At 34.2% G+C, this 25074-nt stretch overlaps 2 protein-coding genes across 2 annotated transcripts; one reads left to right on the forward strand and one right to left on the reverse strand.

The window, feature by feature from the left end:
• Window positions 1-377: 377 nt before the first annotated feature.
• On the forward strand, window positions 378-12124 carry LOC113858960 (P-loop guanosine triphosphatase YjiA-like). The gene is made up of 11 exons (XM_027491773.1): window positions 378-558; window positions 641-745; window positions 965-1030; window positions 2272-2452; window positions 3397-3593; window positions 3724-3774; window positions 4718-4809; window positions 5037-5101; window positions 11358-11449; window positions 11626-11730; window positions 11841-12124. The coding sequence occupies exons 1-11, from the start codon at window positions 400-402 to the stop codon at window positions 11976-11978; spliced, it is 1251 nt and encodes a 416-aa protein (XP_027347574.1). The 5' UTR covers window positions 378-399; the 3' UTR covers window positions 11979-12124.
• Window positions 12125-13806: 1682 nt separating this feature from the next.
• On the reverse strand, window positions 13807-15652 carry LOC113858524 (isoflavone reductase homolog). The gene is made up of 4 exons (XM_027491208.1): window positions 15084-15652; window positions 14490-14730; window positions 14190-14393; window positions 13807-14094 (listed from the first exon to the last, which is right to left on the reverse strand). Exons 1-4 carry the CDS (start codon window positions 15411-15413, stop codon window positions 13931-13933), a joined length of 939 nt encoding a protein of 312 aa, XP_027347009.1. The 5' UTR covers window positions 15414-15652; the 3' UTR covers window positions 13807-13930.
• Between the last annotated feature and the right edge of the window lie 9422 nt (window positions 15653-25074).

A 25074-nucleotide genomic window follows, 5' to 3' on the forward strand; every position in this document is an offset into this window, starting at 1 on the left:
AATTATAAAAATATGAATTATACTCTTAATTATTGATTTTTACTTATATTTTTACAATTTCTAATAAGTATAGTCAATAATTGATAATATTAATGAGTGTATAGTTAATATTTCTTTACTTTTCGAACATTTTACCTCCTGCTCAAGATCCTCGAGGTCGTGCATTTTCTTCACAATAAAAGAGTCAATTGATTACTTTATGAAACATATCAACTTTTTTTTGGTAAAACAAAATTATTTCTCCCTAATTTATTTATTTGCAAGCGTATACGGAAGCATTTTTCTTAAACAGAAATTGAATGTTTATTTTTGCAACAGTAATGCTTTTGAGCTTACGCAGTTGGCTTGAGCTGCCACACCAGAGTCACACCGTCACACGCTGGAGGAATAGAAAGACAAATGTGGAAGAGAGGCATGGTCGCCGCCGTCGGTGCACTCCGGCGGCCATTTACGTCGGGAGTTCGCGACGCCACCATCATCTCCTCCGCCATGAACTCCATGCTTTTCCACTCCCTTAAGGATAACTATATGGAAGTGGCCAAAATGGACATGCCTCATGTACTCTCTCTTTCTCTCTCTGTTTCTCTCTATTAGGGTTTTGGGTTTAGATTCACGCGACATTTACATTTGTGCATCGCAGAAAGTGAGTCCTCCGTCGCTAATAACGATCGACGAAGCTGCTTCGATCGCTATCGATAATCGTGTTCCAGCTACCGTCATAACTGGTTTTCTTGGCTCTGGAAAGGTGTCCCTTCCCCTCCCTCCCATTTTTCATTGTTTTATTTTATTTTTCTTTAGTAGTATGAAAAAATAACGTTTTATAAAGCAAAAGCTTTAAAATAAAACGGTTAAAAACATTTCTTATTTTCTTTTGCTTACTTGCAGAATTTTTCTAGTTGCTTTTGTTTTTCATTTTAAGTTTTTACCAATTGAATAATTTATAACTCAGTTTTTGGTAATGCAGACTACTCTCCTTAATCATATTCTGACATCCCAACATGGCAAGCGAATAGCTGTCATTGAAAATGAGGTATCTAATTTGACTATCTATATAATTCCACAGAATTCTGTGTAGTCTTAATTTTTCTATGTAACAAGAAGTTCCATGTAATTAGATGATGGCCTTGTTGAGTTTAATTGATTGACAATATTAAATTTCAATAATTCCACCATATTTTGAATTAAGAGTAATTTTTCTTTTTGTGAAATCTCAGTTACAAATATGTAGGTCCATATATAACTTGGGGGTGTTCAAAACTGTACCAAACATTTTCAAATTGCCAAACCAATTCAAAAAGTTGAAAATTGAAAATCGATTGAATCGAAAATTGATCAAACCAAAAGCTGGAAAAAACTGCATTTTATATCGTGGTTTGGTTCGGTTTCTGATTGCTGTTGTTAAAACCCAAACCCAAACCAAGCCCAACAGCACCTATAATATATATATATATATATAAAAGAAAGGATCTTTTTACACCAATGTAAGTCTAAAAACTCTTATATTCAATCTGAGTCTTTCATTTAACTTAAATTTAACGGTCAGTAAAGTAATAAATTATAACCTGTTAGATTTAAGTTAAATGAAAAGTTCAAATTAGATGTTAGACTTATACTGGTATAAGAAGATCTTGTTCCATATATATATATATTGTTTTTTTTGTTGTTTTCACTTAAAAACTATTTTTCCTTATTCTTGTCATAACATTATATAAATATATGGTGCATCACTTCTATCTACTCTAGACTCTTCTCTCAATTGAGTATCCATTTTTTCTCTTCTACATCAATTCTAATTTTAACATCTCTTTTCTCTACTTTTTGTTTTTCCAACAAAGTCTTTTGATTTTTGGGTTATAAATAAATAATTAAATTTTAGAGGAATAAAAGTCATTTAAAAACAAATAAAAGCCAATCCAAACTATACTGCAAAATATCAGTTTGGTTTGGTTCAGTTTTGATACTGCATTGAAACTGAACCACATACTATTTTTATGTTTGGTTTGGATGACTTTTTGAGCAAAATTGAACCAAATCAAACCGTGAATACCCCAATATAACTTAGGATGTATCAGCATGTTTCTAATGACATGGAATCAAGCTAAACTAACTGCTAGCACTTACCTGTTTATGGTACATTGCATGTAGTAATGTGTTGAAAAGATTTTTCAGCATGTTATTTATTTGAAGCTAGTGTGAAGTAAGTGAGAATTTGAGTACGATCTGACCTCTAATATTATGGGCTTACATACAAGTATTCATGAAATTATGCAGTTTGGTGAGGTTGATATTGATGGATCATTGGTTGCTAGTCATTCTTCTGTGAGTGAAGATATTATCATGGTTAACAATGGCTGCCTCTGCTGCACTGTGCGAGGAGATCTAGTTAAAATGCTGTTGGAGCTTGTTAGGAAAAAACGAGACAATTTTGATCATATTGTTATTGAAACCACAGGTTTGTAAGTTGCTGATGTTGTTAAAGAATCTGCACAGTGGGGATTTGGGATGGAAAAATTACCTGCACGTACGGATATTGGTGGGTAAAAATACCTGTACCCATGGATACCCATGGGTTTAATTAAACAGATTTTTTCTACCCAGGGCGGGTGTGGGTATTAACTTACCATACCCGTAGATAACTGTTAAAATGTCCTTATGTATATTCAATCAAATATGTTTCTAACTTTTTTATTCTATGATAATTTTGATTTGTGCTTCATAACTTAATATTGTATTATTGTTATTGTAACAAAGTACTGTACTATTTTTGTAACTCAAATTGTTTTATTTTTTTCTTCTAATTAGTAATTACAATTGTATATATGTCATTTTGAATGAGGTTATTTTAATATTATTCTATAATTTTCTAATAAATATTCATAGATATTTATGGATACCCACGGATAATAGCAAATCTGTTTAAAACCTGCGAAGAATACCTGCACAGGTTTGAGGCAGGTTCTTACCCTCAGATACCTACTGTCTGTGCCTGCCCAGCCCCACTGACATCCCTAGTGGGGAATGTGGTGTTAGAGGTTTAAAAATAAACTGATCATTGTTATGTTTCTTGTGGTAGTTTGAAATTCACACTGTTTGGGGCTTTTGGGTCTTAGGTTGAAGTAAAAAAAAGTGATTTAATGAAAGGGATCGTATAAAAAAGATTTGTGAATCACAATGAGTTTTATTGTCCTTATCCTTATCTGGTGCTTAGAAATCTTTTAGGAACTCTTTTCTGTGGTTCTAAAAGTTTGTTTGGAAGCTTTAGTCTTTCACATGGATGGCTAACAAGTTGAGGGTGTGACAAAAAATTGTGTTCACTTTTGTTAACTACATCTGTTAGGTGTATGAAATAATTGAACAGGGCATATATTTTAAAGTTTATTTAATACCCTTTTACAGGTCTTGCAAAGCCAGCTCCTGTCATTGAAACATTTTGCAGTGATGAGCTGGTTTCACAGTATGTGAAACTGGATGGAGTTGTGACTCTGGTTGACTGCAAGCATGCCATGAAACATTTAAATGAAGTGAAACCAAGATTTGTGGTTAATGAGGCAGTAGAGCAAGTTGCATATGCTGACCGTATTATTTTGAACAAGGTAAGCTTCTGCCTTTAAGATTCTCTGGTAGTATTTCTGTGTTCTCTTCAACTTTCTTCTTTTCCAATATTTACTACTAAATTGTGTTAGTTCGTGTTTCTAGAATCTGATTTTCTAAATGCTTTTGCAGATAGATTTGGTTACTGAATCTGAGTTAAATATATTGACTAAGAAAATTAAGGTATGTTTTTTATACTTATGCATCCTATAGACACTGTATTCCTTAATTGAACTACAATGGTAATGGAATTCTATGCAGTGAAAAGTAGATTGGTATTGAACTCAATCTAGATTCATGAAATGAATTTATGTACAACTTTCATAGAGTTCACTCTGCCCTGGGTGACTCTCTTTTTCAATGATTATGAGCCTGTTTGTTTGTCTTAGCTTTTTCTCATGAAAAATCACTTTTAAAGCTTTTAGGGTGTTTGTTTATGCTTTTGAAAAAAAAATAAATTTCAGAATCAGAAAATAAATAAGATTTCTGTTTATTTTGACAAAGTAATTTGAGTAGCTTTTGAAAAAAAAACTATAACTATAACGAATTTTCAAAGTAAAAAGTACTTTTTATGTGCAACTGAATCAAAAATATCTTCTGATTCTTATAAAATCTCAAAAATAAATAACTTTTAATGACTTTTTCTAAAAGCTTAAACAGACAGGCCCTATATTTCTATTTTTAATTGGTAAATGGACGGGGACTGATAGATAGATTGGATTGGGTATTGAATGTACTGTACCTATACCATGTTTTTCATGTTGACTGATGATATTAGTTCTTCTCTTTTGCTGATTTTTCCAATATGGATAGAACAGATCGGTAGTTTTGTATTAAATTTTAATCCTTGATATAGGGAAAAATGTATTAAATATGCAATAACTGTTATGATGCATTGATAACCATTTCATGCTGTTATTATAATGTGATCGATGTGTATGTATTGGAGAAGAGAGTGAGAAAGAAATTCAATTTACTTTTTATGAAATGGAACAGACTGTTGTGCTTTTATTTCTGTTTATATTGTTTTTTATCAGCTTCTATAGCAATGTGTGTGAATGTACTTGATTCCCCAAGAAAATAACGCTTATGGAAGTAGTTCTTTGTTGCGTTCAATTGTTACTAGCACATCAATGGAATGGCACAAATTAAGCAAGCAAAATTTGGATCTGTTGACATAGACTTTGTTCTGGGTGTGGGAGGATATGATCTTGAGAGGTAATGGTTATTCATTTATATTCAATCTTCTAACATATTGCTACTTTATTTACAATTTTTAGCTCTCATTAATCATTATAGTACTTGATGTATCTCTTGCTTCCACTACTCCTTTTCTTTCCTGAATAATATGGATATAAGTATGGCATAATGCATATTTAATTATTTATACATCTCATTTGCTGCAAATTTATCTATTTTTCAATCAAAATGGATTAATATTGCAGGATTGAATCGGAGGTACATGGAGAATGTCCCTCTTCTACAAGCCATCAGGATGATTCTGGACATGGTAATTTTTCTACTCCCTTTTCCCATTTTTTTTGGTTATTTTTTTCAACTCTGTTGTTAGAGTTGGCTGCGATATAAAGGTCAATGATATTGAAATGAAAAACAGAGGGTGGTGTTGATGGGTCATGTGAATTTGATTGAATTTCATCTATTAAGAGAAACACTAGATTGCATCATGGTAGATCCTTCTCTTCTCAAAATACTAAAATAGAAATAGTGAAGAATGATGTGGAGTTGACGTCTTCCGTTTAGAAGTCTAGCTTTGTATATTTTACTATTTTGTGTATTTGGTTTTGGACAACAGGTACTCCTCTATGGAAAAGTGCGCTTCCAGCTTATGTTTCAGAAACTCTTGAACAAAGGAAATATCAATTAATATAATAATCATCAAGAGAGTGTCAACTGTTATTCCCAAAGGTCTATTTATATATCCAACATAGTCAAACACCCTAGTAAAGTTATTCTTAATTACGTATTCTATGATGAAATAAGATAATCCACCGTAGAATAAAACCCCTGAATAACAAATAACAATGAATAAAGCTGAATTGAAAACCCTGTTATCAAATTAAAAGCCCTAAGTAAATCACAAAACTGATAATAGAACGTTCATTGTTCCCATTGGGTGAGAAGGAATCTCTCTTGAAGAGTCAAAAGACAGAAAGATCTGATGGGCATAAAATCTAGCAAATAAAAATCATCCACTAGGTCTAAAATAGCATCAAATGTAGGACATTTGCTTGACTTCACAAAATTACCGGCAAAAAGTAGGACCGTTAGAGCTATCATAATTCATCATATGAGACTTTCCATCTCATTTGATGATGGAGGATTAATTGGAAAATTGGAACCTTAAGAAGATGTGGGATGTGTAGAATGCTAGAAATAGGTGGGGGCACTTAGTAAGGATGAGATATGCTTTGAAATGGTGTTAGATTCTCGATGTTGAAAATAAGACTAATAGTCATATTACCATGCATTAGACCAAGATTTAGCTAACATAGGAAAAGGCCTTAGCGCTTTAGCATGTGATAGGAACTAGGATAAAGGGCCCAGGCCCAAGTAGACAAAATGTGTATGTTGGTTATAATTGGAGGTGTGTAGCATGCGAGGGGATATATAAGGAGATAGTGGGGATACATGAGATGAGGTTGCATTAATTTGTTATAAAGCTGTTTAGTTAGGTAGGGAATGCACAAAGCATTTCTCTAAAGGAGCCTAGAGCTTTGGGCTGGTTAAGGTTTATCTCTACTAGAATATTTGTTCTTTAATTCACATTTCGATCAATACAGTTTCTTCTATTTCCTATAATCCATTTGTGGGTCCTGTCAGCATGCCACTGTTTGAATAAGTGTAGGATGAAGGTCAAGAGACTGAAGACTGTTTAGCATAAAATAGTCACATTAAAACTCTTAGCTCAAAAATGCACCCTAACAAGGTTGTCCAACCTGAAGAGTTATGTAAATTTGTGGACTGCTCTTAAATTCGTAAAAGTTTACCTCATGCAAAAATAAAAATAAAAATAAAAATGTGATTTACAATTATCTAAAATCACGCTAATTACTTAGTTATTCTATTTATAATATTACCATATTAACTATTTACATTAATCTCATGACTCTCAAATTGAAGCATATAAATGATGCGTACCAAACCTGTTACATATTTAGCTGATTCAATGCCCCCTCAAAGACTTAATGAAGATATCTGTTAGTTGATCATTAAAATTGACCAATTGAGTAGCAATATCTTCAAATAAGATCTTTTTTCTAATGAAGTGACAAATAATTTCAATATGTGTCCTTTTATGAAAAATGGGGTTTGAGGCAAAAATGAAGAGAAGCCTGATTGTCCCTAATTTGGGTCATCTGTGCAATCTCTACAAACATCAATTCCTTCATAGTTGTTTGAGTCATGAGTTCATAAGTTGCTAAAGTCATGACTTGATACCTTGCTTCTACACTTGACTGTCCAACAACTCTTTGTTTCTAATTTTTTCAAAAGATAAAGTTATCATCGATGAAAACACAATATCCAAAGGCTGACATCCAACTTGTAGGATAGCTTGTTTAATCTGCATCTATATATCCTATAATTCAAGTGTCCTCCTTTGGCTTCATACAAAATGTATTTTCTTAGAGGTTAGAGCTCACTTGATATATTTTATGATGTGAACAACTGCATCCTATTGTTTTCTATAATAAGAGTTGAGAAATTTACTCACCACACTAATAACAAAAGAGATATTACAAGTGATAGTGAGGCAATTTAACATCTGAACAAACCTTCAGCATTTCTTTGGAATGCAACAGGCTCCCACTATCCTGGTAGGAGCTTGATATTAGAGTCCATAGAAGTATCAATAGACTCGACAGTGATCAATCCTGTCTCTTACTCTCTTCTAGGTTGTTTATAACATACTTTGAAAACTTACAATATCATTTTTGAATTGAGCAACTTCTCTTCTCAAATTTATTTAAGTCTATTAAGATCCTTTGTCTAGAAGTGGTGACAAAGATGTTTCACCTATGATGGTCACTATTTTTTATGACAATGGCATTGCATAGACTGAGGTAAATGCATTCAATGGTAGAGTGGCAATAGAAGACAGAATAATCAGCTTCACTCCAAATCATACCAAATTGTTGAAACACTATACTAAACCTACCAAACCGTGTTTGAGGAGGTTTCTCAAGACCATATAAGACCGTAGTGAAAAATATGTCTCAGACCCCCCATGAGAAAAAAAACTATAAGGTTGCTCCATATAAACTTCTTTTAGAAGGTTCTTATGTAGAAAGACATTCTTGATGTCCAATTGAAAAAGGGGCCAATGACGAATGATTGTCATAGATAAGAACAAGTGAACAAAGGACATCTTGGCTACAAGTGAGAATGTGTTACTATAATTCAGATAAAAAATATAGGTATAACCTTTGGCTACCAGACAAACCTAATTGATCCACGTTGATAATTAATGAAAAACTTCCCAAGAGGGAGAGGGACAAGGTCCCAACTATTGTTGTGCCTATGTTAGAGCATGCTCATTTCATCAACTATGGCTTGTTTCTAGCTAGAATGAGCTAAGACATCACCTATAGACTTAGGAATAGAAACAAAAGACAAAGAAAATCGACAAGTGTAATGGAAAGGAGATAAACAATGATAACTAATATTAATATAATCAGAAGGATTACAAGAATGTATACCTTTACAGATCGCAATGAAAAGGTCTAACTTAGAAGGTGAGGTTAGAGAGGGAAAATGACATGATACCAAACGTGAGTTAGTAGTGAGGTGGTTATGTGTCAATGGTGGAGCTAAAGATAGTTGTTGTCATTGATGGTACAATAATAGGGTAGAGTAAATTAGGTAGTGTTGGAGACTTCTTTGGAGGAGAAAAGTGAATTAAGATCAAGGAGGAAATATTTGAAGAATCAGAAGAAGACAAAGAGTCATAAAATATGTTAAACTCAAAAAAGGAAACACCAAGACATATAAGATAGCAACAAAGAGTAGGAGAATAAAACTTGTACCCTTTTGAGATTAAGTATAACTGAGGAAGATATATTTGTGGGAATGAGTAGAGTTTATCTAGCTTAGGACTAATATTGTGGACAAAACAAGTGGATTTAAAGACTAGAAGAGACAAGGGATGAAGGGGCTGATGTGGATACAACACCTGTTATAATATTTTCTCCTTCCAAGTTGTAAAGACAACATCACCCTAGAAAAGGTAGGGAACATGAGCATGAAGAAGGTGTGAGTAGGCTATCAGGAGTATGGGGGCAAGATGTCTGATCGAGAATCCCATGTGAGACAACAAAACTACGAAAGGCAGAAGACAAATATTCTTTGGCATGATTATTATGTAAAGTACGAATGAGAACACCAAATTGAGTTTTTACTTTATTATAAAATGACTGAAAGATAGAAAATAACTCTAAACGTTCTTTCATTAAATAAAGTCAAGTACATCGAGAAAAATCATTGATGAAAGTGAAAGCATTTTGACCTACATGACTAGGACCCCATAAAGCTAAATGAACTAAAATAAAGGGAGACGAAGTTTGTCTAGTGACATGACAAGGAAATGAACTACAAACATGTTTACCTAATTGACACAACTCACAAGATTAAAAAGGCAACTTGAACGAACATGCTTTGAGTTAGCAAGATTAGGATGACCTAGTTTGGGCATGAACTACAAGTGGAGAGTCTAGTATGGAACCAATGAGAGGATTGTCAGAGCTGGTATACAGATCATGGCACTCACATTCAAAGCTTATCATCTTCGAATTTTGGTCTTGCAGAGTAACAGAATATTTGGTAAATGAAATAATGTAATTAAATGTATGAGTGAGACAATGAATATTCAGTAGATTAAAAGGAGACTTGGGGACATAGAAGACATTATCAATGGAGACATAAGAAAGAATGGAGACTGTGACAATACCTTGAGATCGTGGGTAAGTGCTTGTGGAAATCATGAAGGAGGCCAGACATCCTTGGTGGCACTACTTGAGCTACTTGCTAGTTTTGTCAATTGGAAGTAAGTACTTGTTGAAATCATGGAGGAGGCCAGAGACCCGACTCAGATAGGTAGCAAGAGTCATCAAAGTAGCAAGCACCAGTAATGGTCATAAGGTCATGGCAAGTCATTGAGTGTTATTGGTGTATAGGAACTCAGCTGGTACCCACTTGGCTTCACACGTCTCATGGGCATGGAAGACAGGCCAAATAGAGGGATGAAGGGTGACCTTAATTATGCAACAAAGTTGAGCATCAATCTTCATACAGTGAGGGTTGGCTGCCTCTGCAATAGTATTAGTCTTCATGGTGAGATGGTTGTCGTAATCTTTTCTGACAAGGCAAAGATGTAAATTAAATCCTAAGTGGCATAATTCTAACCATCCAATTGTTTAGTTGAGAGAGGAGCAATGACGTGGTTGGTGAAGATGGCAGGTCCAGCATTGGGGGTTGAGAGCAGCCATGGGTAGCACTGAAGAGAGAGAAAATGACTCTGTACAGTACAAAAAATGTCAAACAGGAGGTTAGGGACCCACAATCAAGTTAAGCTACAGCAGATCCACAAAGAGAATGTTGTGGCAATGCAAACGATGTGAGTGATGGCTGGAGAAATGGCTGGTCACGATGCCACGTGTGGCAGAAAAGGCTGGCCACTGTGGGGCTGTGGTGGGGCCTTGATGAGGGTGGGTCGGCCTGAGGTTGGGTTGTGCAAGTGACAGCCACCCAGATCCACTGGTTAGTGGTTGGAACAGTCATCAGAAAAGGTGAACACTGGTGATGAACAATACCAGCTGGAGGGAGAGCTGGCCAGAGACAAACCAAAAACCGAAACTAAATGCGGTTTCTGAAAAAATTTTATGCCAATGGATGACAAACCTCTTCAGTTCTGGATATTCATCCCCATTGAAGTACCCCCATGCTCAAGAAAGTATAACCGTCCTAGTAGATTTAGCATCAAGATCAGAAAGACCTTGAGCATAATGAAACTTAGGAATTTGATTATGAAGCTTATCCCTCATTGTTCGGTCATCACCATCCTTGCCAAACAAGGATAAAACCCTTGTTTAACCTCAAAATCATCTTCTCTAAAATTATGATATGTAAATACCTAGTTTTATCCGACTTTTTTGTGTTTTATGTGAATACCCAGACTCAAGAGATGCTTTGAAAAGGTTCAAAATGTTGGACTAGAGGAGGGAGCTCAAATGTGCACTGTGTGCCACTGGGGGAGAAGAGATATTAGGTTAAGAAACCCCATGAAACTGGGTGTTTTGTTGTCCAGTTAGGTCTCCCAACCTGACCTGGGAAATTGCAGGGGCAAAACTCAGTCACAGTTCACAGATTGCATGTCTCGCAAGCAAGTCTGGTGATCTGGCCAAATCCAACTGCCTGGCATCCTGGGGTTGTAACAGAGCAGGGAAATGGATGGAATCTTGTACAATCCTATGAGTATACTCACATTTTTAACAATGTCTAAATTTTGAAAAATAAAAAAGTTTGCATGACTTGATTGATAAAATAGCTTGTTTTTGTCCAGCATTCTGAACCTCTGTTAGACCAAAGGAGATAATTTTGCCTTTAGAAAAACTCCGTTTCTAATAATGCTTAGGGAATTGTGAACAGAGCGTGAACAGGATATCCAAATAGGCTTAAAATGTTTCCAGATTATTCTTGCTCATTTATTCTTGTGATTCTGCATGACTTGATATTTATGAATGTATCAACAGAACACAAAGGACATCATCATCACGACCATGTGCATGATTCTGCTGTCTCTAGTTTCAGTATTGTTGCAGAGGGAACTCTTGATCTTGATGAGGTAATTGTTACTCTTTTTTTTTTTTTTTACTTTTCTTTTTTAATCCCTTACAAAATACTGTCTTAAATCGCTGCATTTCTTTTTATTGATTCGACTTATATGCTGCAACTCTTACATTTATGGTGCTTTTGTTTATGGCCTTATCCCACCTTTTTTTCGGATTAAATGACCTCTAGGTTGACGATTGGCTTGAAAGAGTGATAGAGGAAAAAGGAGAGGACCTTTACAGAATGAAGGGTGTCTTGTCAGTGGATGGTTCTGATCAAAGATATGTGTTTCAGGTCCTCTTCTGCAGATGTTATCATGTTTCTATTACCTATATGTAGTATTTTTAAGTATTCAGCGAAAATTTTCCCTCAACCTCTTATCCCATTTTCCCTAATTCTTTCAGGGGGTGCATTCCACGTTGGATGGAAGTCCAGGAAAAACATGGGAACCTAACGAGAAGAGGATAAACAAACTTGTCTTCATTGGAAGGAATTTGGACGAAACTGCCCTTAGAAAAGGCTTCAAAGGGTGTCTAGTATAGAATTAAAAACCCGTTCCCAGCCTAGTTCCGAAGCGATTGTGGTACCATCCGAAAATGTGGCTCGTGCTTGATTGGATTGACAGACCCCACTTGTTATGTGGTATGAATATTATCATATGCATTGATCGTGTGGGTCAAAATAGAGTGAATTCCATATATTATCATAAGCAACAATATTTGAGGAGAGTAAAAACATATAAAATACGTAATGCAAGTAGGAGTATTCGTTACATCAGCCTTACCCGGAGAATGTAAAAATACACATCAAACCAATCAAATTGGTTTGGATTAATTTAGATAATCAGTTTCTTATTTTACATATAAACTAAATTAATTATAATCGGTTTGATTTTGAGATTAATCTTTTTCAACCTGAATCAGCTTAATCACCCAATCATAGTTTTCTTATAATTTTAAACCTTTAAATTAATGTGTTTTTTAGACTTGGTATTTATATTAGAATTATTTTTTAACTTGTCTTTTTTTTTATACCCCATTCATTTCAAGCATTTCATCTAATGTTACTAAGAGTCTTTGGTCTTGTTTATTATTAAATTTCAATACCATGTTTTGGGTAACGGATAATGAGGTTTATAAATTTTTAATTGTTGAAAAAGGAAAAATAATATTTAAAGTATTACCAGGTTTTGAAATTAATTAGTCTAAAATTAGTAAGAAAAGATATAAACTTACATTAATTTTAAATTTTATGTAAAAAGGTAAAGCATATGTGAAAAACAATACAATGTTTTTACGCAAAACTAGCTGTAACACCTTGCAGTGGCTTCACCACTGAGATTTGAAGCGTCGTTTAAAAGAGTGGCGGGGCTTGCAGCATTGAATTTTTTCAATTGCAGTGTTACTTTTTAATCAATCCATTTAGAAAAGACAGTGTTAACTAGTTTTTCTTTTTGATTCTTTGACTTGGGTTACCTAGGAAGTAATATTCCATTAAAATTAACACCAAACAGAAGTTCTGTTAATGAGACAGGAAGGAGTTTATTAATTGAAAAAGAAATCGAAAATAGGGTTGAGTCATTTATTTAAATCTCAAGGGAGATGTTATTTACTTAAGTTTATATTGCAATGAAATAGAATTAAATTCAATATTTTATTCCAAAATCTATTCATGCCTCTTTGGAACAAGGAAAATGTAAGTTCTCTGTTAGAGCTCTTTGAGTTGAGCACCTTTTCTTACTTTGAAATTGAACAGTATCCACTCCTAAAAATCTCAAGTTTGATGAGTTAACAGAGAATATCTTCCACTTAGCAGATGATTCAAGTTATCTGATCAATATGGTCTCATTTAATTGGCTGACCTATATGCTTCAGCAAAAAGATTATAAGGATTTATGAAAGACAAACTTCACCACAGTAATAAGGGATATAAAATTTTCTTGATGAAGCTAATGTTTTCTTAAATTGAAAAAAAAAAATGTAAAAGCTAAGGGTGAAAAGAAAAGAAAAGAAAAAAAAAATGACGTGTTGGATTAAGTGAAAATTTGAATACTTTACGCAGTTACATTTTTTTTTCTACATTTATCTTAATTTTGGTTTTGATTTCTATATTTTAAAAATTTAATGGTTGGTCCGTATAGTTTTATAATCTTAGATCTTGATCCTTGTAGCTATATTTCACCCATTATATGCATATTGAGTTGAATTTCAAATATTTATGTATAAAAAAATTACTTAATCTCATTTACTGAACGAGAATATATTCTTGTAAAGGAAATATTTTATAATCAGATGTCTAACCAAATGCAATCATCGGATGAGATGTTTGACTGCTGAAAAATCCAATCCATATAATATTATTATAGTAGTTGATAAAACCAATTGCCTGTTGGGTTTCATATCATGTCACACACTCATACCCTTTCAATAAAGGTTATTTTAGCTAACAGTCATGTTCATGTTTGAATCACTGATTCGTAAAGAACGAGTTCCTATTACACATAAATTTTTAGGTACTCATCCATGCGTGTGTAATTCACTTCAGGGTAAAGCTTGGATGCTTCTTCTCCATCGTCCCCAATTTCAAAATTTGTTAAACATCCCTCGTAGAATATATGATAGAAGTGCCCAATTCCTACTTGAAGTTTATAATCCAAACCTGAAAATCAAATGCACATGAATACGTGTAAGGTACATAACTCGGTGTACACAAAGTCACAAACTAAATTTAGGACAATTAATTGAATTTGATACCTTTCAATGTTGTAAGAAAGCCTTCTGGAGTTATGTATGTTTTCTCCAGTTCCTTCCCAATAAGCTTCTCCCAAATTCCAATAAGCTCTCCTTGGGAGAGAACATTTTCTGGGGGCCTTAGGTACAATGTTTTGTTAAGGGTTCGAGGATCATCTATTGTCTTGATTGTATATGTGGCAACATCATTTTCATCCAGGAAAACAGCTGAAATGATGTTCACAAAAATGTGACAATGATAAACCATTTTATTTAATCATATTCAGTGTTGGATGAAAATTTAATTTAAAATTAAAAGGGTACCTTTGAGTTTGCCATCTCCAAAGAGATGCACCTTGTGCCTTGGAGGCATAAAAGACCCCATTTGAGAGAGACTGCCAGCAAAGTATCCAGCAAAAAGGTTTGCAGAGATGTAAGTGAAAGGGATCTTAGCTTCCTCTATGGCTTTCCTTACAGCCATTTTATCATCAAATGTTACCCTTCCTGGTTCTAATGCATGTCCCATCCTTGCTGGGTCAAGGCCAAATTCGGAAGGCAAGAAACGCTTGAGGGAAAGACAAAAAGAGTTTCATTATATTGTTTCGCAATTACTGTCCATTTACACATTTCATTATGCCAAATTCCAAACTCAAATCATTCATCAAGCTACCAATCATATCATATCTGATTCCAGTCATTTAATTCAAATACATGTTTATCCTAATAATAAACATTTGTCCCAATTCGAAAATGGCTAACAGGCAACGAATTCAACACAAATCAGAATGTCGGTCCAAGTGATAAATATCAAAATACCTTCTAATTTATTTATGGCAATCATGACATAAAAATCATATTTTCAAGAAATAATTAAAGAAAGCAAGAGAAAGAGACAAAAGAAGGGTCAAACTAGAAAACCTTAACGTTCCCAGCTTCCTTGATGGCCTCAACAAGTTTGAGTTGCAAAGTGATGCTGTGGCTCCTAATATGAACGCCAGAGATGGCACTGATGACAACATCAACACGCTTAACGGCATCAACAAGGGTCTTGTGATCAGAGAAAGAGGCTTCAACTAAATGGGCACCTTCCTTCTTCAAAGAGAGTAACATCTGAATCTTCTCAATTTGGAGGCCCAACTCAGGGCGTTGAAGCACAAAGGTTTCATGGCCCTCTGCTAAGCATGCCTTCACTATCCTCCTTCCTATGTATCCTGTTCCACCCACCACAAGAACCTTACTCTTCCCCATTACCTTTCTCAATCTCAATACCCTCTTCCTTCCTCTGTATTTCTGTTTCAGTATTTTGGCTCCTTTTATTATCAACCCATCTTTTTACTATGTATTAGTAGAATTTGAGCTTTTACTTCATTTTTTTAATATTGATTAAAGTATATGAACAGAGTGAGGGTAGCTGGGTAGGTGGAGATGTCGAGACAAATTTGTGGTCTGCCCAGTCAATTTGTTCGAGCGTAAGTTGACTGGCCATGTTCAGTTGGTGAGGTAGCCAACTTTGAACAAGACAAAGCAAATATGGCTTCTTTCAATCATTTTTTTCATATTTACTTTATTAATGTTATAATATGCTTTAAATTAAATAAAAACAAAAATTTCTCACTTTTGCGCAGCAATTTTGGTGTGCAAATAAAACAAAATAAAATCGTTTCTTTTTATTACTTCATCTCTTTAAAAACAATAATGTTTTTAAAAAAGCTTATTTTTTCTAAATAGTAATAATAATTATAAAATTGTCACTTAACCTTCACTTTTTAAATTTTTAGTTTTCAAATGTTTATATACAAAATAATTAAAACAAATAATATGTTTTCACTATTTTTTATGAACAAAATAAAATATGAACAATATTTTTATTATTACAAACAAAAATAGTGAATAAAATAAAATATTTTGTTGAATTAAATAGGTTCTAATGAATTTGACACACAATTTTACTTTTATTTAGAGTGTTTTAAGCTGCTCTAATATTTTATAACATGTAAGTGTGTTGAATTTTAGAAAATCATTAAATAACTATGCTCATAAGTGCTCTATGCATAAGTGCAGTTTAGAAATCGATTCAGCTTTTAACTGCTCTCCAAACTTTATATTTTGAAAAGCAGCTTCATGTGGAGTCACTCTCCAAATTATGCTTTTAAATCACTTTCGAAAATATACTTTTGAATCGCTTTCCAAAGTCAAGTTTTATGAGCGGTTCTTTTAATCACTCTCTAAAGTTATGGAAAAATTTAATAGTTTATTTAATAATTTCAAATTTTAAAATTTTTTGTTACACCTAATAGACAAGGTAATATTGTAACGAAGTATTAAATATAGTTGGAAATATTTCAGTATCCCAAATACACCTGATAAACCAACTTATATATGAAAATTAATAATTAAATCAAATTGGGAACAATTCAATATCCCAAAACTCAAAAATAATACAAAAGAGGAGAAAATCAATATAATTACATTGATGAACCACAATGAATAATGAAAAATGATCTATACACATGCAAATGTGTTTAAAGATATACATTATAGTCATATGAAAACATCATTAAGAATCTATTGTACTTAACTTGTTCTTAAAAATTTATGGTAGAGATATGCACATCCTTCTTTCTAAACTTGCTAAATTTTGTAACATCTCAAATTTCATAAATTATTGATTATTAGTATAAATACATGAGTTATTGTTTGAATATACATTTGATGTACATGATGATATGAATATATGTGAATATGAGTGTGAATACTGACTGTGTAATGAGTTAGATGTGAATATGATTGTAAAGATAGTCGTATAGTATGGTTGGAATGTGATGTGGAATTGTGATTGGACTCGAATTGTTTGAAATATAAACTAAGTGTGTAATGTAGGGGTGTTCTTGTTGTAGCAAGAGGATTTTCGCAGTAACGAGAAGGCCCTGGGTGAGTTGGGTGATTTTGTTGCATTGTCCTGTAGCGAGCAGCTTCTCACTATAGCGAGAAAGTAACAGAGAGAGGTGCATTTCTGGGTGCAGTCTTGTTGTAGCGAGAGGGTCTCGTTGTAGTGAAATTCTGCAGAAACCAGAGTGCAGTTTCCTTTGAGATTTTTGCTGTAGCAAGAGGGGGTGTCGTTGCAGCGAGGTGTCGCGACCAGAAGGTATTTGAGGGGTTTAGGATTTGGAAAACACATTCCCACTCTTTTCTCTTCATCTCTCTTCCGAATCTCTCTATTCCCAATCCATTCTTACCGATTTAATTGCCTCCAAAGCTGTTCGTGAGTTGGATTGAAGGTTGAAATTGTGTTTGGGATGCTTGAAGGTAAGTTCTAAGAGTTAGGGTTTTGGTTTTCCATTCCTCTTCCTTGTTCTTTTGATTTCTCATGGAATTTTTCATGCATTTAGGATGAAACTCATGTGTGGAGCACATTGTTATGATTTCGTGTTTGGGTCTTCATTTCGAGGTAAGGGAGGACTCTACCCTATATTATTGTGTTTTGTATTCGTTTATTTGACTATGTATTACAATGTGGTTAGATATAATGTAAGGATATGCGTGTGTTGATGTACATTTTGTGTTGAACATGATTTACGAGGAAATATGATGGAAATTGTGTCATTAGCTACAATGTGGTGGATGTTGCATAGTGCGTCTGTTGAGAATGGTTTGATTGTGCTTAGAACCGTGTGGGAGATGTTGTGTGTTTGAATGTAATGTGATTGAATGTGGGCATACGTGCCGTGTGTGAAAGTGAATATTGAGATTGTGGATGAAATTATGTGTTACCATGCCATCTCTTGATGTTGAATAATTTGAATGGTTGGAAATATGTGTGAATGGCATGTCAGATGCGATTGTGAATATGTTTGAATATGTTGGAAGCTATGAATGGTTCAGCGATGCATTAGGGTATGGAAGATGGGGCAGTAGAAATACCTTGGGGAGGTGAGAGGGTGGTGATGATACCAATAGTGAGCGTGTGCACCATAGGCCACATGCTCTCCTCCTGACTCGACCTTTGACTAACACCTTTGTTAAGGAGTCACCGCACACGTTGTATCCGTGAGACGGGGGTTATCCAGTGACCATCCATGCTTTGCTGGGGAATTGTCTGGAATGATCACTTTTGTGAACAAAAGTGATAACACACAAATCTTTCTTCAATATTAAGCTTATAGAACAATCACTTTTGTGAACAAAAGTGATAACGCCCAACTTTTGCTTCACCAGACTTTGTTCCTTGATTCCAATTTTTGTTACTTTCTTCTACTTTCTCTCTTGATCCTCCAATCTTATGATCTCAACTCAGAGTTTCTTGCAAGGTTCTAATCAGTACTTTTTACATAGAAAATTCAAAAAATCTAAACAATTAAACTATTTAGAAATGAATTGAATATTCTATTATTTTTATGAGTTTTCCAGCTTTCTCAATCATGTTTTTCATATGAAATATATTAAAAACTAAGGTAAAATACTAATAAAATCTGCATTTATCACTAAGATAAACTCTTATAAAGCCTATGTTGTCTATTTTAACACCATTATTGTTGTTAACCCACTTTGTAACCAAATATAATGACTTGAAACTTTGTGTAATTCAATTTTCATGTGTTCAATTACCCCCAAAGTAACATTTATATAAATGAGGTTTTTATCCTTCTGGAGATATGTAGTGAATGAACATAAGAGTCACTTCACTATTTTACATTGTGTTGTGGTCATCGTGCTCTTTTGTGGAAAAGGTGAAGTCATTGATTAAGTAAGAAGTGTAAGAAATGCATCAACACAAGGACCTTTTGATAACCATCAATTTTTTTTTGAAACTGAATTCTTATTTTATATCAACTGTTGAGATACATGTTACTGTAGCAATGAAACGAATCTCTAGTTATGTTCTTTTGTAATCCAATTCTCACATTTGTTAGGAATTTTATGCTTTAGCATGTCTTTGTACATGATTATATAAGGCTCAATTTCATCAGTGTATTATAAAACGAATAAGTGTGCTTAATCCCATTGTAGTTTCAGAGCTTCTATTAGTTGACAACAAGTACTACCTTTCCCTAATATGATTATATGACACAATTTTGGTAAACCTATTGAGTCCATATTTGACAAGTATTAATTGCAAAATTCAACAACTTCTTTAACTAAATATCTTTTAGCAATACACTCCTCTGGTCGGCTTCTATTCTTGACACACCCTTTTAAAATGTTCGTATATTGTTTAATGGAATATATCCATCTCATATATGTAGGTCGACACAATTTTGTTTCCTTAACCAAATGAATTGTCAAATGAAGCATGATATTAAAGAAATAAGGTAGAAAATACATCTCAAACTCACAAAGGGTTTCAAATATTTCGTTTTGCAAAGTTGGTAATCTCATAGGATTGATCACTTTACTACAAATTGCCTTGAAGAAAAACAAATTGGTGATTGTCACACAAACTTTCTTTGGTAGAACATAATATATAGCTATTAGAATCAAATTCTCTATTAAGGTATGGGAATCATTAGACTTCAAACTTTTTAATCTTAGGTCCTTTAATGATACAAGACTTCTTATGTTTGGTGATTGTCACGACTTCTTTTTATAATGAACCGAGAACATTATTTCTACACCACTTACTTATTTAAGATAGATAACTAATGGAGAATATAAGTATAAAATTCACTTCTCATTCAAAATAAAACAAAGTTCCTTACAATAAATATTCAATAGAACAACATAATATTATATTTAGTTCATAATACACAAAATTATACTACATAGCTCCCTCTATATAAGGTCTCAAAATATAAGGAAAATGACTTTAATGTAAAATTACTCGACTCCAACCTTCTAACACTTCTTCACTGGCCCCTCAAGCTGTGAAGTAGATGCAACACCTGCTACATTTGCTCATGTACCACTGTATGATCATCGTAGTACGTATGCACACAACAACATAGGCAGAAATGCAAGGGTGAGCTTACAAAAGAAAAATCATAGACTAAATCATATATCTCAGCATGATGCGACATAGACTAAATCATATTCTCAACAACTCAGTTCAGCTAAAACAATTCATAATATTTTAGCCAAATCTTAGCTTTTAAATCAATTAATAGCAGTTACAACATAGAAAATAGCTTTTATCCAAGAGAACTGACAAAATCATCTCAAAACTTCTTGTAATAACATACCAAATTGTTCCAAACATTGTTTAATAGTTAAAGTAAGCTCCCCTTACCTTAGAACAACGATTCACACCAGATCTACCTAATATTACTTGTTTTACGGCAAGATTCACCAAAGATTTAGCTTTACAACGAAGTTTCTCTTAAGATATTATCAATTATCTATAAGAAAGAGAAGAAAAAGAGAAAGGAATGGTAAATCTAACTACACACTTATAGAAACTTACTTTAGATCCTGTAGAATAGATGTAGAATCTCAGATCTGGTGAGAAATTTAAGTTTAGGAGGAATTAGTATGAGAGAAAATGGTGGTATATGGCTTTGGATCTCTCTAGAACCTTTAAGAAGGGTAAAGAAATGAAAATTTTGTACATGGTCCCTATTTATAGGCAAAATTTAAGAAAAAATTTTTTGGAGTACTGTTCACACCGGAGTTACTATTCTTGCCAGAGTTATTATTCACATCGCCTTACTGTTCATGCCAAATTTACTGTTCACTTTTTTATTTAACTTCTTTTAAAATAATTTCAAACTCCATCTAAATTTATTCCAATACTAAATAATCCTTCAATTAACATTTAACAACTACAAAATATTACAAGTTACTCAATAATAAATTTACAGACCTGACAATTCTTTCCTTGAAAATAAATTTTTGTCTTCAAAAATTTCATCCTCAGAGAAAAGATGAGGATACAACTCTCTCATTTTCTCCTCTAATTTCCAAATAGCATCTTTAGTAACTGGGTCCCAAACAACCTTCACAAGCCAAATAGACTTGCCTATAAGCTCCTTAACCCTAGTGTCCTCAATAAGAGCAGCTGGAACTTCAACAGATAAATCATTTCATATTTCCACCACATCTGGCTCGATTACATGAGACGGATTAGGAATATACTTCCTCAGTTGTGATACATGAAAATGTTATATAACCTTGCCAACTGAGGTGGTAAAGCTAGCTCATAAGCTACTGGTCCTCTACGATGCAATATTTGATACGGCCCAAAGAATTTAGGAGTAAGCTTCTTTACCTTCAATGCTCGTCCCACACCTGTAGTACGTGACACTCTCAGGAATACATGATCTCCAACTTCAAACTCCAAGGGCCTTTTGCGTTGATCAACAAAAGACTTCTGATAACTCTTAGCTTTTCTCTGATAAGTTCAACTTTCTCTTTAGCTACCACAATCCGGCCACAACTAATCTTTCTAGGTGATAAGTCAACATGTAAGTTCAGGTCTCGAAATTGTTTTACCAAAAGAGTTTCACTAACTCTTAAGGAGAATGCCTGAAACACATTTTTGCTTAATGCATCAGCCACTACTTTAGCTTTTCCTGGATGGTATTGGAGTTGAAAATCATAATACTTAAGGAATTTCATCCAATGCCTCTGCCTTATATTTAACTCTCGCTAATCAAACAAATGCTTCAAACTCTTGTGATCACTATATACATCAAACTGAGCTCCATAAAGATAGTGTCAGCACACCTTCAGAGCAAAGACTACAATAGCTAACTCAAGGTCATGGGTCAGATAATTTCGCTCATGAGTTTGCAGCTGGCGAGATGCATAAGCTACCACCCTCTTATCTTGTATTAACACACACCCTAATCCCTGATACGAAGCATCACAATACACCTTAAATGGCCGGTTAGTATCAGGGGAAATCAACATCGGCGAGCAAGTTAATCTCTGCTTTAACTCATTAAAGCTTTGCTCTTATTCCTAGTCCATACAAAGGGTTGATCATGGCGAGTTAACCATGTCAATGGTGTAGCTATATTCACAAATCCCTTTATAAATCTCCGGTAGTAACCTGCTAGGCCCACAAAACTACGAATCTTTGTGGCTGTCTTCGGCCTTTCCCACTACAACACCATTTTAACTTTGGAAGGATCAACTGCAATTCGCTTAGCTAAAATAATATGGCCAAGGAACTTCACTTTGTCTAGCCAAAACTCACACTTAGACAATTTAGAATACAATTGTTTCTCCTTCAAAATACCTAATGCAGTCCTTAAATGCTCTGCATGTTCCGCTGGTGAACTAGAATAAACCAAGATATCATCAATGAAGGCTACTACAATTCGATCCAGAAAAGGTCTAAAGATCCAGTTCATGTAGTCAATAAACACTGTCAGAGCATTAGTGACTCCAAAAGGCATCACTGTATACTTGTAATAACCATATCTAGTGCAAATTTGGGATATCTTCATCCTTTACTCAGATTTGATGGAACCCAGACTTCAAATCAATCTTAAAGAATGCTTTAGCGCCTCTTAACTGGTCCATCAAATCATCAATCTATGGCAACGGGTACTTATTCTTGATTGTCAACTTATTCAGCTTACGAAAATCAACACACAACCTATAACTCCCGTCCTTCTTTTTTCCCAAGAGAACTGGTGCTCCCCAAGGTGATACACTAGGCCTAATCATCTATTTCTGCATTAGATCCTCAATATGCTCTTTAAGCTCCATTAACTCTTTTGGCGTCATTCTATAAGGTGCTACAGACGCTGGCTCAGCTCCAGGAATCAAGTCTATAGCAAATTTCACCTCTCCATGCTAAGGTATTCTAGGAATATCTTCTAGGAAGATCTCAGAGAATTTTTGTACTACTAGTATTGACTGTAACACCCAAAATTTTGTAATAATATTTTAATTACTATATATGTATATATATGGAAATTTTCATGTGTTTATATGATTGATTTTTGATAATGATGTGTATTGGATGGTGGTGTAAATGTGTGAAATGAATGTGTTTGGGACTGGATTGCAAAATTGGCTAAGTGTCTGGTATAGGGCGTGAAACTGTCGTCTTCTCGCTATAGCGAGAGGTCCTTGGTGTAGCGACAAAGCAACAGTTTAGGGTGCATTTCTATATGCAGTCTCGTTGTAGCGAGAGGATGTTGCTGTAGCAAGATTCTGCAGAAATCAGGGTGCTGTTTTCCCTGAGTTTTTTGCTGTAGCGATAAGGGCTTCGCTGCAGTGAGAGTGTGTCGCTGTAGCAAGTGTGTCGTGATCTGAGGGGTATTTGAAGGGTTTAGGGCTCAGAAAATTCATTTGGGAGCCTGATTGAAGTCCTGTTAGTTTTATCCACTCCCAACCAGTTCTTACCAATTAAATTGCCTTCAAAGCCGTTTGGGAGCCTGATTGAAGGTTGAAATTAAGTTTGGGATGCTTGGAGGTAAGTTTGTGAGTTAGGTTTTTCAGTTTCTCGTTCCTCTTTCTTGTATTCTCAGTTTCTCATGAGGATTTCCATGTTTTAAGGACGAAAATCCGTGTGGAAAGTTATTCTATCGTTGACTTCGTGGTGGGTCTCCATTCTAATGTAAGGGGGAGTAAATTTCAAACCCTAACCTCTCTTGGGTAGTTAAAATGGGAAACTGGTAATTATTTTGATAATTCTCCAAACAAAATTGGTAATAAAGGCTGTAAATAAAACTATTTTAAAGGAACACTACATTTCCCATAAGCAAACATGGTTTGAGGGTAGTTGGAATGATGCTAAATGATGAATCCACATTTTATTGGATTTTTACTTATCTTTTTAGTGTTCCTTAATAGAAAAAGTAGACTTAGGAAGTGTAAATAACATAAAAACATCATCTTGGTCAAATATCATAGGTTTCTTAGTTTTTGGTTAATTTACATTGATTTACATAGATATAATTTGCAATTTAGATCATTTGAATAATTGTGCAGGAATTTTTAGACTTATTCCATGGATTTTTAGCATTTGAGAAAGATTGAGTTGAAAGTGACCACTTTGGATTCCGTAGTGAACACTACAGCAAGCTAGATCTAGAAGGGCAAACCAAAGTGATCACTTTGATTCCATAGTAGACACTACAGAGACCCCAGTTTGTAGAGGTGATGCGCATAGCTACTTTGATTCCATAGTAGACACTCGAGGGCAAACCAAAGTGATCACTCTGATTCTAAAGTGAACACTCCAGAGAAGGCCAAAGTCATCCAGTCTTACGCGTAGCTACTATGAACCTATAGTAGACACTCCAGAGAGGGTTAACAACATGGTGACCTACGCGTAACCACTATGAAACTATAGTAGCTACTATAGGAGTACCGCGCGTCATCACTACGAAACCATAGTAGCTCCTATAGTAGCTACTATGGACGACGACCACTTCACTATAAATAGATTTTTACCATTTAGGGTAGGGGAACTTTTGCATAACCTTTTCTTTTAGATTTTTTAGGGTTTTAGGATACTTTTAGGAGAGCCTAGGGTGGCCTTGGGTGACAGCCAAAGATCCAACCTAGGGTTTGATTTCCATTTTCTCCTTACTCCTTTTTTATTTTTGCATTGATATTATTTATTTCTCTTCACTTTCATTTTGTAATTGTGAGACCCATCCTTATGGAGGGTTAATTTTCTTGTAATCTCTAGTGAGTTCATATGGATTCTTGAATTCTTGAGTTTTTGAATGTTAATACAAATCCTTTTCTTTCATGAATATCTTCTTCCTAATCTCTTCAAATTGAATTAATGGTTAAATGAGGGGGACATTGCTTAATTAACCCTAATTTGTTTTAATGAGATTCTAAACTTGAATTGCTTAATTATGGGTTTATTTCTAAGGTTGCGTAATCTTAGGATGAGAGATTTGAGTCCATTGAATTGCTTAATTTCGTATAGGAATCTAAGGTTGATTTTTGCTTGTTAAATTACTAATTCTAGGAGGAGAGGAAGAGTATTAAATCTTGAGAG

This window comes from Abrus precatorius, unplaced genomic scaffold, assembly GCF_003935025.1.
Source record: "Abrus precatorius isolate BTA unplaced genomic scaffold, Abrus_2018 Scaffold2, whole genome shotgun sequence".
Lineage (NCBI taxonomy): Eukaryota > Viridiplantae > Streptophyta > Magnoliopsida > Fabales > Fabaceae > Abrus > Abrus precatorius.